We start from the raw sequence: 18639 nt of genomic DNA, 5'->3' as shown, positions 1-18639 counted from the left end.
TGCTTGTGTTCAAATACTCTGTGTTGCTGAAAGGCTCAAAACACAGCAACTATGCATGCCATTAGGTAGCTTGTCTATGGCATTTTGTATTGTGTGCTAGCAATGAGCTAGCAGAGATTCCAAATGGCAAAACATTGTTCTAAATACATACCCTGTAATACCATTTGTTTTATAATTACAGTAAAGTTCAACTAGGAGTGGCAATGCAATGATTTAACAACAGATTAATATCAATATGCAACATTTGATTTGGTCTCATTTTTTTTATATCCGAAAAACCTGGCATTTGAACAGAGGTGACTTTTTATAGCCATTGTATCGTTCTCTGCCTCTGTGAGATAATCACATTTTGATCAAGTTTTGGAAAAACTCGCATGTAATGAACACATTTGTGTAAAAGCCGACTGTTAACGCATGCTCTTTGTCTTTATTTGATTAGGGAGAGAGAGAGAGAGGTGCTCTGGCTGGTTTTTCACATCTTGAACAACAAAATCATCTCAGCAGGCAGCATCTTGTGCATCCTTTCGTGGCAACTCATAAGCAATGCCCAGGAGAAACCCCCGCCCCACTCCTCCTGCCCTGCAGCGAAAGTGGTCCCTGGTTCCCGTGGGGGTCGGGAGGAGGGGGCTGTCTTCACGGCCGAAGCGCTCCCTGGTGGCAGGAAAGAGAAGTGCGGCCGCCGCGGGGGGGTTTAAAAGCAGCGAGTGAGGAGGAGCGGCAAGCAAAAGCGAGGATCTACACAGGCAAAGTTGATCTTTCATCCAGCTTGCGAGTGCATCCATTCGAAGGAGGAGAAACGAAATGGCAGCCCAGACTCACCAACCTCACCTGCACCTGGCCGAGCTTACCGCAGCTCAGTTCATCGACATCTGGAAACATTTTGATGCAGACGGTCAGTGGCTCTTCTTCTTTTCTGTGCCTTCAAAAGTTCATCACATTAAAAGAAATCGTTTAATGACTCACTTTGTATTTACATTTCATGCATTGAAGCACAAATGAGTGAAACCTGAGTGAATATTTTAAAAAAAATGTTTGCACTCCTGCTGGTGTAAATTGTGGTATTAGATGTTGATTTTTAAAGTTTTTTACCCTTGACATTTTAATTGTTTTGTGTGTAATTTCAATTCACAAAAAAAAAGGTTTAATGCTAATCTTGCATTTTTTATATGTTAGCCATGGGGAAAAATTAATAGACCATCATTATTTCTTAAGTTTGCTGTCCATTTTAAATACCCAGTAGACCTTAAGGTACATTTTTTGGGCCAATATATGAAAAACAACAAAAAGCAGCTCATAAGAGTTGAATTTAAGAGCTGATTGAGATTTTCTTGATAATCACGAAAATCACTTCACAAGTTCTTATAACTATATGCCAAAACCAGTGGTTTTGTGTTATTTTGTGTCAGTTAGTCACTTGACACAGTTTTAGTGGCACTAGATATTAAAATGAACAAGAAATTGAAGAAAACCTGGCAGTCTCTTATATATGTAGTATACCACCTAAAGTGGTATACTACAATAGTTTCCGACTATCTTTAACGTTATTTATTTAGTTATTTATTTATTTAGACGTCTTAAAATGGCTGTTTTACCCTATACTGCTTCATCACCTGAATTTCCCCTATGGGGATCATTGAAAGATTATTATCTTATTTTATAATGTGGTTAGAATATGCGCTTTGGTTGATAAGGAGGTGTGGGGGGCGGCTTGTATAATATTTATAAAGAAGCAGAGTAAGTGAAGAGGGAGTGTAAAGAAGAGAGAGTCAGAGAGAGAGTCAGAGAGAGAGAGAGAGAGAGAGAGAGAGAGAGAGAGAGAGAGAGAGAGAGCAAGGGAGGGAGGGAGAGCTCATGAGTGACAGCTAGAGAGAAGGGGATGGGGGGTGCATCATGTAAACTGATGGAGGATGGATTTAAATTAAAGAAGGGAAATGAGATGATGGCGCTAAAGTGGAACCATGCAACTCCAACAGGGGAATGGTCCGAAAATGATAAAAGAAGTACAATAAATATATTTTTACAGATACCTAATGAAAACATCTTTGACTGTTGACTGATCATGACTAATTCTAAGACAAAACACAAATTAATATCAACATTAGTCTGTGTTAAAGTTAAAACAGGGCTTCTTGTATGCATGCATCACTTTTCTATTGAATAAAGAGTGATCAACAAACCCTGCCAAAAGGTAAATACTGTATACAATACATGTACAGAAAAGTGAATATTGGTAGGCCGGAGAAAGGCTGAACATCACGAAGCATCTTTGCCACCCTTCCCATTTTCATGTTTCAGTTTTAATTTAAGGATAACCTCCAGTCATTCCAAAAAACAACAAAAAAATTCTATGACCTCTATTGTTACACCAAACCGTAACCTAATTCTGCGGTAGTACAGTATTAAAGCTCACCGATACAGCTTTGTCTCATAACATCCAATTGCTTTCATACACGGATGGGTAGTGCTGGAGGCTCAACAGGACCCCCTAAACCTCCCCTAATCTTCTTACACAGTCCATGAATCTAATAGTCTTTTGAAAATTCGTTGACAGACTTGTGTCAATCTGCCCTTCGATCAAGAATGAGTTGAATCAAGGCCCGATTGGCATCCAGCGGACTCATAAATCCAATTTTAATTCTTAATTGAGACAAGACCAAAATAGCTTACAATATCGTCTGAAGCCAGGTCTGAGCAACATAAAGGTTCAGTATGAGCCCTTTTTACACTGACGTTTCTCCAAAATGTTGAAATTACAAACAATGGAGAAGTAAATCTAGAAAAGCACGTTTGCATTCTGGATAAAAACAAAAGCAGAGCATATCCAGATCAAGGCTCATGTGACCCTAAACAACAAAATCCTGTACAGTATCATATACATTGTACAGTGGTACCTTGACTTATGAATAATTTTACTTTCAAATTTTTTGAGACACGAACCATCGCTCAACTGATTCTTTAGCTCACACACACACACACACACACACACACACACACACACACACACACACAAACAAATCTGTTAGCCTAATGCTAACAGACAATGGATGGGAAAACAAACCTTGCATTGTATTTGTGGTGTTCCAACCCTTTAAGTCATGCATAAGTAATGGCTATTTGAACACAAATGGTGGTGCAACACATGTAGAAAAAAAACAACTCATATTGCTGTCTTTTATTTATTTTTTTTTTTCTTGGAGAGAGAGAGAGAGAGCGAGAGAGAGAGAGAGAGAGAGAGAGAGAGAGAGAGATTATGTTTCCTGGTAGGCAGGTTGTGCACACCAGAAAAAGAAAAACAATCCTTTATATTCTATACTTCCTGAACCTACTCCATTTGAAAAGACTCTTGAAATGACAATGACTAGGAATGAATTAAAATAGTTTGCTGATCACACGTGGACTGTACTTGAGTGGTTGCATCACTTTCCATGAGGACACTTCCTCATTGGGGGACAGATAAAAATGTTAAAAGCTTCTTCACTTGGTGGGAAGAACAACAAATTACATCTTTTTGACTGATAGAGTGCGGCTTGCAGAAGATCAATGCAAACTAGATTCACCATAAATCAACAGCCGGGCTTTAAACTAGCTCCAGTGCGCACAAGATTCATTACAAGGGCAGTTTATTCTCTATCAATAATCAAGGCGTGTGTGCAGTATAGTCTAGTATAACTGCATCAAAAGCTTTTTCTGTGGTTGGAGGACAAAGTGGTCAGCTTCTTGTCAAGCTTGTGGACACCGCCATCACAGCTGTGACACAGATGCCACAGAAATGGACTGTGGATGACAACTGGGGCAAAAAGAACAAGAGTTTGCATGCTGCATGGGCCAACCAACTCGTCAGCCATTCTGAGACAAGTTATGTAACCGAGGGGGTTACATCTGCACTCAAGTGTGCTGTGTACTAATGCACATTTGTATTGCAACTCATACTTGATACTTGTGATGGAATTATGGGCCCTATTTTTGCAGACAGGCATCCGTGTGCTCGTTGTAAAACATGCTGCATCTTCATTTTCGTGGGGCAAATCTAGTTTACCCTGTTTGGGAATTTGGCAGACTGCCACGCCTCACAGGGTGTTCCAGTGGCCCAAGGGCGTTTTTGATTCCACGCCCCCGACGCATCTGACAATTTGGTGGCAGAAAATATACTAGACTTTTGACCAGGTGAAGTAGCCAACAGCTTTGACATTCAATCATCTTTTTTCTAATCTCTTAAAAATGAGGATGCACTTGAAATACTTCCTGTTTGTACTCTTCTTCTTTCAGACTTACACATTGTTAACACAATCGTGTGCCACCATCTAGTGGCCAACAGTGGAATCACACCCAAAAAAGAAAAAAAAAAGATTTAATTATAACCGGACAAAAAAAAAAAAAAAAAAAATAGCGGTACTTGGAAACCTCTATTTCCTCTATTTTGGTTTCACCATTAAATACGACAACAAGGGACTGAAAGCTATTGATTTTAATGTCTATAAGTGAGTTATGGATCGTATTGTGGGTTACCAATGTCACCCCACCCTTACTTGATACCTTTTAGGAGCTACTCACATTTACTCGTAACGTTTGAATATTCTTTTCTGAGATAAATGTCACCTCTGATCCCAAAACTTTCACAATCTAATCAGATGCAATGCATAATATCAGATGCAATACAAAATATTTTACAAAGATAAAGTGTTGAGTGATGACCCACATGAGAGAGGCCAAATATTAGAAACTGCTCTCCGTAGCAGTTCAGTTGCATATTGCAACCAAAAACCACAAAATCAAATGAATACAGTATTTATAAAATGAATACCTCTCTGACATCGTCAGTCAAAACAAGATACTACCTTTGTTGACTTTTAGATGCACCTGTTGTATTGCTTTTCTCTCTGCACCATGAGTATAAAGAGTGAAATACGTTTTATTCTCCCCGTGTTTGAGTGTGAGAAAAATAGAGCACAAATCCCAGATGAAACCTGGCCAGGGATTTAGGGCTTGCATATTGCCTTCTCAATCACAGAAAAGAACATGAAAACATTCTAATCAGTGGAAAGAGAATGCATTGTCCTTCACTTCAGCCCACCTCCCTGATGTATATGTATCCTGTGAGTTATCACAGCTGATCTTCTAGTCTCACTCCACTGGATCCAGCTGCAAAGCGTGCTAATGAGGCCCTCAGGGGTCACAAGGTATGAAAACTTCCATGATATGGTGTCTCCCCCCCCCCCCCCCCGCCCCACACACACTCACTGTTTTGATTAGCCAGTCAATTCCCATTCAAAGCCAACGCATAGTGAAATTAACAACTGCTACAGAAATGTATTTCATGTGAATACTGTGATATAATAAATTTGGCAGACACTTTATTGAGCACAATCTAACCCAGTTGTTCGATTTTGGGCCTCCTGTTGGCTGCTTTATAAAGTTGCTGTGTCTTTACTGGGACGGGGGTGGCTCCTCAATCATATACATATAAAATTGAGCACCGAATCATTTTCTGGGATTGGGTTGGATTGAGGGTTGGACTCCGCCAAGGCTGCCCTTTGTCGCCGATTCTCTTCATAACCTTTATGGACAGAATTTCTAGGTGCAGCCGAAGTGTTGACAGGGTCCGTTTTGGTGGCCTCAGTATTGCATTTTGCTTTTTGCAGATGATGAGGTACTGTTGGCTCCTTCAAGCAAGGCTCTCCAACTCTCACTAGAGTGTTTCGCGGCCGAGTGTGAAGCGGTTGGGATGAGGATCAGCACCTCCAAATCTGAAACAATGGTCATCAGTCGGAAAAGGGCGGAGTGCCCTCTCCGGGTCGGGGAGGAGATCTTGCCCCAAGTGGAGGAGTTTATGTATCTTGGGGTCTTGTTCACGAGTGAGGGCAGGAGGGAGCGAGAGATCGACAGACGGATCGGTGCAGCGTCTGCTGTGATGCGGACTTTGTATCGGTCTGTTGTGGTGAAGAAGGAGCTGAGCCAAAAGGCGAAGCTCTCAATATACCGGTCGATTTACGTTCCAACCTTCATCTATGGTCACGAGCAATGGGTCGTGACCGAAAGAACGAGATCCCGGATACAAGCTGCCGAAATGAGTTTTCTCCGCAGGGTGTCCGGGCTCTCCCTGAGAGATAAGTTGAGAAGCTCGGTCATCCGGGAGGTGCTCCGAGTTGAGCCGCTTGTCCTCCACGTCGAGAGGAGCCAGATGAGGTGGCTCGGGCATCAGATTAGGATGCCTCCTGGACGAGGTGTTCCAGGCATGTCCCACCGGCAGGAGGCCCCAGGTACAAACCAAGACACGCTGGAGAGACTATGTCACCCAGCTGGCCTGGGAACGCCTCGGGATTCCCCGAGAAGAGCTAGAAGAAGTGGCTGGGGAGAGGGAAGTCTGGGCTTCCCTGCTAAAGCTGCTGCCCCCGCGACCCAACCCCAGATAAGCGGTAGAAAATGGATGGATGGACGGATTGGGTGGATCTGGTGCTAAGAGAGCATGAATGCTCCAAGATGAATTCTTAAAGATTCAAGTGAGCTAAATATAACTCAACTGTACTCAAAATTGTACCGTACTTGAACACCCCGGGAACTACATCGGACATCTCAGTCCAGAAATGTGCAGTGCTGGGAACAGCGAGGATACTGTGCAGAACTCTCAAGCTTCCTGGCCGCTGGTAGAGGACGCGAGCTGAATGGGGGATGGACACGACCCGAGGGGTGAGACGAGGATATATATATATATATATATATTAAAAAAAATAAAAATGTATATAATTCCATAGCTACAAGCCACAGTCTGATATGTTTGATTGTATATTAGGTTTTCAATTTTATTTGCATTTTCAAATATTGAGTAATTTTTTTTCACATTGAAGTACAAAGAGAGACTTTACTTGGTGGACTCAAGCATGCCTACCAAGCAAAGTATGAAACTAACACTACTTCCTACAAATAAACTAAACATCAAGCTTAACCCTTTCATGCACTCTGTAACCTCATAACATGATAAGCTGCCTCCGAAAGGGTTAAATACCAGTGAAGTCATTTCCTAATTTGTTATTTAAGACAATTACAGAAAAATAAAACTATTCTGTGAGATCAAGACATAGCAATGAGAGAGAAATGATGAATTTCACAAACGGCGAAGTGAATTTTTAATATTTATGTGTCTGCAGTGTTCCATCCATGATTTGTTTATATCTGAAAGCACAGATGGTGACATGGGCCACCTATGACATCGTGTGCAGCTGAAGCAGCGAGGTTCGGCTAAAGCAGGAGGGAGGTGAAGAAGAGAATGATCGCAAAGAAATTGAGATCAGATTAAGAGCCGAAGGCAGAGGGGGCGTGGCTACATCTTGACATTGTATTGCGTGCATTGTAATGACATGCCTGCTCATTTTTCTTGTTTGTTACTCGCGGGCAAACCAGAACAGTAAATGATGTATGATTGGTCATTTGACTCATTCTCACAATAATGTAGAAAGAGGGACAGAATGCTCCAATAAGCATCAGTCGAACTGCCCACTTTCACTCTCTTAGTCAAGAAAACACTCATTACACACTCCAACTGCTCCCAAGTGCTGGGATTCATTTCTTCCGCTCCAGCAAATCCTGCTGCTGAAAATGTCACTTTGGGATGAAATATCCCATTCTGAACACATGAGAAGATTCGCATCATGTCATCACTTTTAAGAAGCGGCTGCGGCGGGCCTTGCATTACCAGGGCATTCAGTGGTGGTTTAGATCTGTAAAAAAAAAGGGAAAAAAAAGTGACATTTGCCAAATTGAGGTACTGGCCCAACAACAGCGATATAGAATAAAATGACAAAACAGTTACATGGTTTCACTACCGGACTTCCGAGGGGAATTTGTAACTACAATGTGTCCCACACAGAGCCTGAAATCTGATTGGACAAAAAAAAGAATGAACATCCACATAAACAAACTGGAAGCATTGCAGCCAAGAATTGTTTGGGTGTAATGAATATAATTTGATGGGACAAATAGTAGAATTTATTTATTTTTTTGTAGGTCAGTGATTCTGATCGTGTTTGGGCCCTTCTGAAGCTGAACTTCAACTACTTTTTGTCAAATAGCTGATAGAGTGTGTAAATCATTTCCCCTGGTGATATAGTAATACTGTAGTGATTTAACACCAGACATGAATATTAATGCTTCGGGAGACAAATTAACATAAAACATGCATGCTCTGTGATAGACTGCATGTTGTACGCTCTGATAGACACCCATGCCACAATTAGTCACCGGGCGAGGCGTTCACTTGAAATTGATGCCTCGTTAATTTCACGTCAGGGAAAAAAAAAACAGTTGGTACCAGGTGGAGCGTACTAGCACAGAAAGCCAGAGGTCAAATATAAAACAAACAAACAAAAAAGCCTTGAGAATTGGGTTAAAATGAGCAAATCACAATGAAGTATACACTTCAGCTAGTGCAAAGTAGAATGTACATGTCACCATTATTGTATTCAATGTAATTCATCATAAAAGTGTTTCAAAAATACCTCATGTGTTGCATAATATTTTGGTGGAGACTATTTGCATTGGCCAAGACATACAGGAAGGTGTGTTTTCCAAATTGTGACGTCGAAACAGGAAAAAAAAAGTTCTACCTCCAATTACGCTGCATTATTGGAAGATAGAAAACAGGACAATGAACAAAAAATTCTCACTGTCGTGTTACCCAAACACAAGTGTTTGTACACCCACATAGACACCCCTTCCAATAAATGTCTGGTGTTGATTAAATAATTTTCCACGGCTGGAATTTGCCTTTTTTTTTTTTGTAAATCAAATCTTCTGCAAGCCATTTATTTTTAAGGGCATTATAGTAGGATCAATTTGAAATGATATTAAAGTGTTTGTGCATTATAGTTTGTGGTATATTTACAATTTAATTGATAAATTCGAGCAACTATGAACATTTTCCAGCAGTGGCATGAAATACTCGGTTCTCTGTTCGCAGCAGGGCTCATTCCCTATCCCCACGAATAGTGAGGGTGTGGGGGTGTTACAATACTTTGTATGAAATATGATCTGTAATTCTATTTATTTATAGTACAAATCACTGGGCTTTGGGGATAGCTAAACACAAAGTGTGTCTGCTCTAAAGTGGAAACACTTCCACATCATTTAAATGTATCAAACAAATTAGCGAGACTTGAAGCTATCGAAAAGTTTCATAAAACTTAATTTGTCCCTCTTGCATTGTGCAGGAAATGGCTACATTGAAGGGAAGGAACTGGAAAACTTCATTCGAGAGCTGGAGCTGGCAAGACGAGGAGCAGGCGTGGTGAGTGCTCGGGGTGCATTTCCCGAAAAGCGGCTCATCATCAAGGTTTTCACAATAAATTGTCCAGGCCTTGAACACTTTTTTTTTTTTTTTTTTTTTTACACAACAAAGACACGACTGTTTACGAAGACCATATTAAAAACCTTCCCGCTTTGAATCCCTAGCGAGACCCCACTTTTAGTGTCCCATGTTTAGTGGACTGCAATATCAAGTAAATTAGCCACTTCTCTCAATAATTGAGCAGGATTATGTACAAAAACGAATACACTTTCTCAGTAGAAAAGTAAATTAAACATAAAACAAAGATAATTACACTTTGTGTATTTGAAACAACCACATGATGTTTCCTCAGAGTCCACTAGCTTAATGCTAACACACGTCGGGTGGAAAATTAATTTACCCAAATAGAGTCAATTTCATTTATTTTTCACTAATCAATAATGTTGGCCTGACCCCACTTCATCAGATATTTTTATGCATTATTCACCAATTTGAAGTGTTCATAATAGTCTGTGAAAAAAACAAACAAAAAAAAAACATCTCTTCAGTCTCTTGAACGCCCCACTGTCTAAAAAGTGTCATCAAACTCCGCCTCTTTCTGCACTCCACAGGAGCTCTGTGGAATTTTGTGGCCATTTTGTGTCTTTACCCTTATAATCAGTGGCAGCATAATACATTAGTGTTCTTTGTTGTTGTTGTTTAATGATTTTGGGGTGCTGTTGTGTTGATGTTGTTGCGCAACAGTATATGATAGCAATATAAGGCATTATACCCGGTACTTAGTAAGATGACATTTTTTTTTTTATTATTTCCTGAAAAATAGTCATTTGGGAGATGTGAGGATTCCGCTCAACGGCAATGATATGAGGCCCGTTTTGCATGTTTTTACTTTATTGCCTTTGCAGGATCCTTCACATGCTGCATTCAAGGAGAAGATGAGGGAGTTTATGGCCAGTTTCGACAAGAATTCTGATGGCAGGATTGAGATGACAGAGGTGAAGAGCGTGAGGAAATATGACTGATTTCACTGGGACACACTTGCCTTATAAATGCAGCTCTGGTGGAGTACTTCTGAAGAAGATAACACTCAAGGTCACAAAAAAAAAAAAAACTCATCTATCTCTCATTTTCTCTCTCACTCTTCAGCTGGCTCAGCTTCTGCCCACAGAAGAAAACTTCCTCTTATGTTTCAGAGAGTTTGTGGGATCCAGCACTGAATTCATGGCCGTAAGTTAGTGTCAATCAAATCTGGATTTATCAGCATATTTATCACGTTTGGACAGAAGTCTTGGCGTACAGCTATTTATCATGAACAATGAATCTTAGTTCATCTGACTAAAGTATTTTGGACAATTCCACTGTGTATGCAAACAGTTTGGTGAAGGTCTTTTTCTGCTCTCGCTTACATGGGCGTTTACAACATGATGTCGCGTGTACTTCCAGTGAGCAAAAGACCCAGCTTTCTCCAATGGCACCACTAGCAAACAAACCCTTACATGTCATTTGACCATGGCAGTGCGAATAAGATAAGAGGCTAAATAGCTTAGACTTTTTGGTCGTCGCTGCAGTTTGAATGTGTAAATTGCCAGTTGAATGTATTTGAGAGAATTTGCTTACACTGGTTGTAATTGACATTTCAACAGGTAAATTAAATTAAACTACCGGTAATTCAGACACACCGGTAGTTGATACGCTAGTTTAGGGACTGGCTAATTAATTGATGTTTTCGTTGCGGCAACTAATGGCATGAAGGTGTGCTGTTTTGATGCTGAAACGATTAGCACGATAGCACGGTCTTCTCTGTACAAGTACTTATGAAGTCCACACATTTATCCTCCGAACAAATTCCGCTGAGTCATTTCGGGTAAAACCAAACACACGTTTTTGTCTTTGTTTCAGTTCAGATTAGCAGCGGTCAAACGTTTTCTTCCACCCAGAACAACTTTGGATTCTATTGTTTACAAACATTATGAAATTAATAATACACATCATTGCAGCAAGAATCATTCCAATTGTGATCTATTATTATACTTATAGTTAAACTATATATATTTATATGTATGATAGTAGTGATATATTATTATCGCTTTGAATGCAATGATTTTGCTTGCCTTTCTTGTATCTAAAGAGCTATAATAGCTACAGACATTCTTTTGGTACCAATATGTCCCCAATAGCCATATTCATACTGTAGTCAACTAGGCTACTTTTATGTATCAAAATCATGGCTCATAAAGCCAGTTTGATATCTTGAGGTTTTTTTTTCCCCAAATACTACAAACAAATCTCATCTAAGTTGCGATGAGAAATCTGATCTTTGCCTCATGTCCATTTAGCTAAATGCAAAATGCAAAAAAACGAGTGAACAAATAGCATCAGTGTCGTAGTGTTGTAGCCCTTTAAGCGATGGATATTTAAACACAAACCGTGCTGCAACACAATGTAGACGGATGATATCGCAATACCCAAAGATATTCCTTATCCTCTGCAAAGAATGACCTCGATTACTCCATCTTACTGAGAGGCTCTGACCGTCTCCATATACAGTAGCTGTTTAGCTTTTTTATACAGGTAAACATTATATGTAGATCTGAAGGAGCAGCACAATATCCATTGAACTGTAGCAAATTTGACAAAAACGTGACTTGTTTGCATTTGCTGTAATGAAGTCATTGCTGGTAACATAGTGGTACTGGTGGTAAGGTTTCCTTCTTTAGTGCGCAGTTCGATGTTCACGCTGCCTGGTGCAGTCGCAGCATTAAAGCCTATTCTGAGACAACCATACATTATGGATGAAGAACAGCCTTCAGCAGAGGAAAGGCATTTAGCGTGGGCGCTTTTAGTATCCATCTTGGAGGAACGCTATATTTACACAATATCTAGTGGCTGCCAAGCTTTTCTTTTACAAGTTAGTTTCTTAGTTATTTGAAGTATGATTTATGATGTTGTCATGTTTGCAGCTTGTGTAACCTCCCTTTTTTTTTCCCTTCTCGCAGGCTTGGAGAAGGTATGACACCGACCGTAGTGGATACATTGAGTCGAATGAACTGAAGGTATGATCTGTCATTGCGAAAACCTTTCTATGTTCTTATTTGTAATCAGAATATGACAGATTGTGTGACATTAAAAAGCCTGCTTACCTTATAAGCGCTTTAATGTCTGAATTTCTTTCCACTCAACAAAATACCACAAGTGAATCAAATCAAACCCGTGAGGGGAATGATCTTTGTTTTCATCTCATTATTTGTACAGAAATCACTAATTATGATAAAGCCAGCATTCTCATAAAACATTTTTGTCTTTCATATAATCCCAGCGTAGTGCTAATGCAATTTATACAACAACATGTATTCGCTGACCTTGCCAACTCTTGTCAGGGCTTCCTGACAGACCTGCTGAAGAAAGCCAACACGAGCTATGATGATAAGAAGCTCAATGAGTACACGCAGACGATTGTGAGTATTTGTCAAACACTTGCTGTTTTCACATTTCACACTTTCTGCTTGGGGAAAATAAGATAACGATTTCTTCCTAACTCAACATTTATATGCAATGTTGAATAAATTACAGGCAACTTGAGAGGCAAAAAGAACCTTTTCGGAGCAATGACATTGCGTTACGTCTTTACTTCGAAATATGAAGATGTTGCCATTTGTTTTTCCTGTTAAATTTATCTGATCAATTGTTGCATTTACATGTAGTAATCTTGAATTTGTATTTGTTTGTTTGTGTTGTGTGTGAAGGATTGTGTGTGTGTGTGTGTGTGTGTGTGTGTGTGTGTGTGTGTGTGTGTGTGTGTGTGTGTGTGTGTGTGTGTGTGTGTGTGCGTGCGTGTGCGTGTGCGTGTGTGCGTGTGTGTTTTGGGTTAGGATGACAGATTTTTAGGTGGACTTTTGTGAGATATTTTTGGATGGGCATAAAAGAGGTTTTTGGTGTGTGAGAGATTTTTTGGGATGTGTGCTTGAGTTTTTTGTAAATACGACAAACACATTGATGTGTGGGTTTTTTTGTGATGTGAGAGTTTTTTGTGTGTGAGGTGTTTTTAATGTGTGTGCACATGCATGTGTGGGAGAGTTTTTTTTTTCCTGAGTGAGAGGTAAACGATGTAAATGTAACATACATGTGAATGTATACTTGAAGCCATGCTAATGAACGTGTTAATCCTCTTTCTCTGTAGCTTAGGATGTTTGATCTGAACGGCGATGGGAAGCTCGGTCTCTCGGAGATGGCAAGGTATATCTCCAATTCATAAATATTCCGCGTTCCCCCTACAAACGACAACTTGTACTTCAAAACCTTGTGTCTTCCCCAGGCTCTTGCCCGTACAGGAGAATTTCTTGATGAAGTTTCAGGTAGGAAGACGCACAAATTAGGAGCCTGACTAATACATTTTGGTATAGAATACTGCAGGTGTATGTTTTTGAGTAACTCAAGTCATGTGTGAGATGAGACCCCGGGCAGACAGTGCAATTCAGCAAAACTGGAGTCACTACACAAGAGGATTACAGTATATGGCCTTAAAGTGCGAATGGACATATGGCACATTGACACACATACACGGTTACTTTAAGTCTTGTGGTAATCACGTTTCATAATATTACATCTGCCAGGGAGGTTGTGGTTTTCCCTTGGCTAGTGAGATGATGCAATCATGATTTTTACTCTCGTACAGTATATAAACACTACAAGCCATGTTTAAAGGCAGAAACAGTGATGCTTTTCTGTGTTATTGACATTTTGAGACATTTTAAATTGGTGAAGCTACGACGTGCTAACCAGCCGTGCTGCCCAGAAAATAAAAAATAATAGTAATAAAATAAAATAAATGTTAAAAAAAAAAAAATCAGGTCATTGCCGTAGAAGCCTGAAAAAAAAGCCAATTTCAGGGAAGGCGTGATCGTTGGGGATCATATCAATACCCCTGAGTAAAGCGGGGAAAAGTTTGTAGCACAGATACTATTTTAATCTTCCCGAAAGGCCTACCGCACGTACTGTTTGTTCCCATATATGCAGTTCAGTTTTTGAAACCAGATCAACAATTCCTTTCTGTCAAAGGATTAGCTAGTCTGGTCAGGATTAATTCAACACTAGGCCCTGTTATCATAATCTGCATGGATTAATATCAGATGTGGCTTTGCAAGGGCTTTTTTTTTTTTTGTAACTGCTCTCTAGAAATGTCCCGCAGCTTCTAACAATTTTCTTGCTCCTATGTGCGCAGGGTATCAGGCTCACAGTCAAGGAATTTGACTCCCTCTTCACACTCTATGATAAGGTGAAAAATACTTGCTTGTTTTTTTTTTTTTTGTGTCTTGAATTTCTGACGAGATACATGCACGATTCTCAAACATGAGTGTTCATAATGACGTGTAGATGAAATACTTTTGATAGTCACAGAAAATGCATACCCGGTTTCTACAAAATAGCAGCCGATGTTAGCCACAGATGCATTGTCCACTTTTACAGTCCATTACATCCAATTCTGTGATGATATCATGGCAGACCCGAAAAGAAAAACTTTTTTTAAATTGATATTGACCCAAGAAACATGAAATCCTGCATTATGACAACCCACATTATCTATTCTCTATTTCTCAGGACGGTAATGGCTACATTGATGAGCAGGAGCTGGATGCTTTGCTGAAGGACCTGTCTGATAAGAACAAAATGGTAGTATTGACATTAAAGTGCAATCTGGATCAACGTGTGAACTTTTCTGACCGAGAAACTGCATTTTGGCAGGATGTGGACATCACAGGGCTCACGGGGTACAAGAAGAGCATCATGGCTTTGTCAGACGGCGGAAAACTGTTTCGCACTGAGCTGGAAATCGTCCTCTGTCGGGACTCGGAGCTGTGAGACCCCCCTGCTGCCTCCTTCCTACCTCCTGTTGCAACCTGGTGCATGTATGACCTGCTTACACTGCTAGAAAGAAAACTAAAAGTGCTCCTAAAAGCACTCGGTCAACTGCTGTCCCCCTAACATTTAATCTTTTTATCATGATGCTTCCATGGTGAAATAGCCCTAGCAATTAAATACAGTATATTGTGTAATCACCTTTTTTTTTTTTTTTTTTTTTTTTTTAACGTTTCCATTTTAATATACGTACATTTGCAGTTTTACAGTCATCCATCTATGCCCCCTCTCACTTCATACTTCTGTTCATGTATTCTATTTATTTCAGTCTAAACTAATTCACTCTTATTTATTTGATGAAGCTTGTACTCTTCTATTAAATATATTACTGACAGAATGAATAAATATAACATAAGACTCTTGCTCCACTTATTCCCTCCACATTAAAGAACTCTTCCTCCCCCAAACAGCAGGAGGATTATTTCACCTTACAACAATGCAATGTGAGAGAAAATAATTTCATCCCGCTGGAGCGGAGTGAAGATTACAGTCCGGGACCGGAAAGGTAACCGCAGCAGCTGGAGTGATACAACTTCTCTGTCCAATCTCCTGGGAACAGAAAGCATGATGTAGGACTGGGAGCTCCTCCATTTTTCATGCCAAGGCTTTTGTGTCGCTTTTAGATAAAAAAAAAGAGCCGAGTTGGCAAAACACAGAGGAGGAGGATTGTCTCACTCCTACTGCAGGAATACAAACAAAGTGGCAACAAAATCTGAGGAAACTGTCAGGTATTTTTGCATGTGTTTATACAAGCTTTTGATATGACATAAAATATAATCCTGGTATGTCCTATTTTCTTGATTAACCTACACACACCCAAAAATAATGCTGGATTGTTTTCCGAACCCACTTGCTGGGAAGCTGTGGATTTCTTATAGCTCATTGTTACTTTTACCCAAAGTTGTGTTATTTATTCTGGCCCAGCAGATTGAATGATAGAAGTTGGAGGTCGACAGGGGTTAAAGAACTAAAGCTGGTCGCCACTTTAGGGTGCTTAAAGTCAATTTACTGTAACATTCTTCATAAATGTTGGTGGCTGCTGGATGTTTCAGTGGGTAAAACCACTGACTATAGGCACATGGATTAGTATTCAAATTCTGGTCAGCGTGGACAACCCACCCACAGAAAATGGTTTGTGGTAACCCTCTTACAACAGGAAGATGCTTCTTCCTCTTAGAAAATGTTGGTAAGAAAATGTGTTCTTTTTAACCACAGCTATATTAATAACCTGGTAACCCATTTCTTGGTTGCTTTAACTCATCAATATGGGTAGTTTTTACCCCTTATTGGATCAAAAGCTTGTATAGGGTCAACTCCTCAACCCAATGTGGTGGGTATTAATAACCCAGCGTTGGCTCAGTCCCTTTTGGACATATCATTGGGTTAACTATTTCAACCAAGTTTTCAGTCTGTAATCTGGAATTCAGATTTGAGCAGTTGCTCTTTTCACCCACAATTTTCTTAATTTCCATGTAGAAAGAAGCAATCCCCTCCTTATGTATACCCCCATTGTGGAACATTCTACTTCCATCAATTAATCATCAATATTTTCATTTTTAATAAACTCACTCTTTGAAGCCAACCTCTTCACACGCCATTGCAGCGCTACACACACATACACACTCATTCTCGCTTAAAAAAAAAACAACAACAAGGGGGCACACTTGTACAATTGCACACAAAAACAAATATACTAGGGCGTGGGGGGGGGGGTGACACAAGGCAGCGTAAAGTCAAAGCTGTTAACTGCTGACATCGACGAAAGAGAGTTTTATCCGCTCTGATTCCTTCACACACATCAGACGCTTGCAGTGAGGGAGATGAGAAGACGAGTGAAACACAAATGATGAGATTCCCTCTGTGAAACCCCCCGCCCCCTCCCCCCCACCCTGACACATACATGTAGGCATACTCACTGGGCCAAACAAAGAGGGGATATAATCGTTGTAAATGCGCAAGAAGGCACTGCTGATTCCTAAAGTGCTCCAAGTCACATGCAGTATACATATGCAGTGTGTAAACATATATTACACTAGATTATTTATTTACAAGGGAACATTTTTTATTTATTTATAAAGGAAACTCTTTGACCCGTTTTGACATTTGACAGCATTTAAAAAGTACCGTCAGAGTCATTCTTTCACTGTGAAATGTGATGACTTGTCCTCTACTCAAAATACACAAAAATGAATATACAGTGTTGCCTTGACGTGCAAGTTTCATTCCAGGATGACGGCCGTAACTCAAAATGCTTGTGTCTCAAATCACCTTTTCTTGATGAATAGAAATATCCTCAATTTATTGCAGCCCCCAAAAACAACCAAACAAAAAAAAATCACACTTGATAAAAACATACACCAAACACATAATTTATTATAAGGTAAAAAAATTAAATAACTTTTTGCCACATTTTGGTTTCAATTCAATGAGCATGGTGCTTGCTCCTATTAGTTTGCACACATTTGCCACCTGGGGGCTGTAAAATCCAGACATACAGATATACAGTACATACAGATGTACAGTAAATGCAGATGTCACTGCTAAACTCAATAAGCCAGACTAATATTATGTATAACAATAATTCCTTGCATAGGATGAGGACAGTATACCTTTGAGTATTGTCATATTATCTGTCTAACTGTCTTGCATCACCATTTGTGTTCAACTATTACTATCTGTTGCCTAAAAGCTTATAACAATGCTCCATTAATGCTATGCTAGCCCATCTATGACGTTTTTCATTGTTGATGACTGTCTTAAGGCAAAGCTATGTGGTTTGTTCAAATACACAAGATGTAATTCTCTTTGTTTGATGTTTAGTTTGACAGTAAACAACGTTTGTGTGTTCACTGAGACTGTTCTGGGTCAAAGCAAATAGATGTAAGATATAACAGTGTATTAAATCAAGGAAACTGGTCGTAACGGTCACCTTGACACTGTAAAACTGTGCCTGCCATGAATCTGTGTATATTTATGGGTCAGTGGTAACTGTGTTTGAGAAGGAGTTCGAAGCAGTCCACAGAACTATCTGTGTTTCTAGCACATTTCCTCTGGTTAGCACAGAAACAAGCACTTGTTAATACACAGTTAATCGTTTGACAGTTAGATCCAACTGATTGATGGACAGAATTCTTAATGATCAGAAACATATTATAGATACGTGATACTTTAACTTTTGTCTACCTTTTAGCTGGCAACAAATGTAAGAAGAACTCGTACGCAACTGACAACCAATATCCCTGCGCTAAAATGAAAAAAAGGTGTGATGTTGCACTTCACAAACTCTAATTAGGAGGAAAAATAAATAAATCAGAGACCCAAGCCGAGTACTATTAGTGCAACTGGGCTGTATTTGTCTGTCTGGAACAACTTGAAAAAACGCATCAGTTCATTGTCAAAGCTGTATGCTGTCACTGCAACCATTAGGTATACTCTGCACTTGGAAAAAT

At 39.8% G+C, this 18639-nt stretch overlaps 1 protein-coding gene across 1 annotated transcript; it reads left to right on the top strand.

Annotated features, from left to right (window-relative positions):
• The first annotated feature begins 454 nt into the window (after window positions 1-454).
• Window positions 455-15547, top strand: LOC109525711 (calretinin-like). The gene is made up of 11 exons (XM_019886452.1): window positions 455-892; window positions 9201-9277; window positions 10183-10272; window positions 10424-10504; window positions 12274-12330; window positions 12655-12732; window positions 13455-13510; window positions 13590-13629; window positions 14496-14549; window positions 14873-14944; window positions 15017-15547. The coding sequence occupies exons 1-11, from the start codon at window positions 802-804 to the stop codon at window positions 15131-15133; spliced, it is 813 nt and encodes a 270-aa protein (XP_019742011.1). The 5' UTR covers window positions 455-801; the 3' UTR covers window positions 15134-15547.
• The last annotated feature ends 3092 nt before the right edge of the window (window positions 15548-18639 follow it).

The sequence above is a fragment of the Hippocampus comes genome, unplaced genomic scaffold (assembly GCF_001891065.2).
Source record: "Hippocampus comes isolate QL1 unplaced genomic scaffold, H_comes_QL1_v1.1 scaffold261, whole genome shotgun sequence".
In the NCBI taxonomy this organism is placed as follows: domain Eukaryota; kingdom Metazoa; phylum Chordata; class Actinopteri; order Syngnathiformes; family Syngnathidae; genus Hippocampus; species Hippocampus comes.
This window is presented reverse-complemented; position numbering and strand designations above follow the sequence as displayed.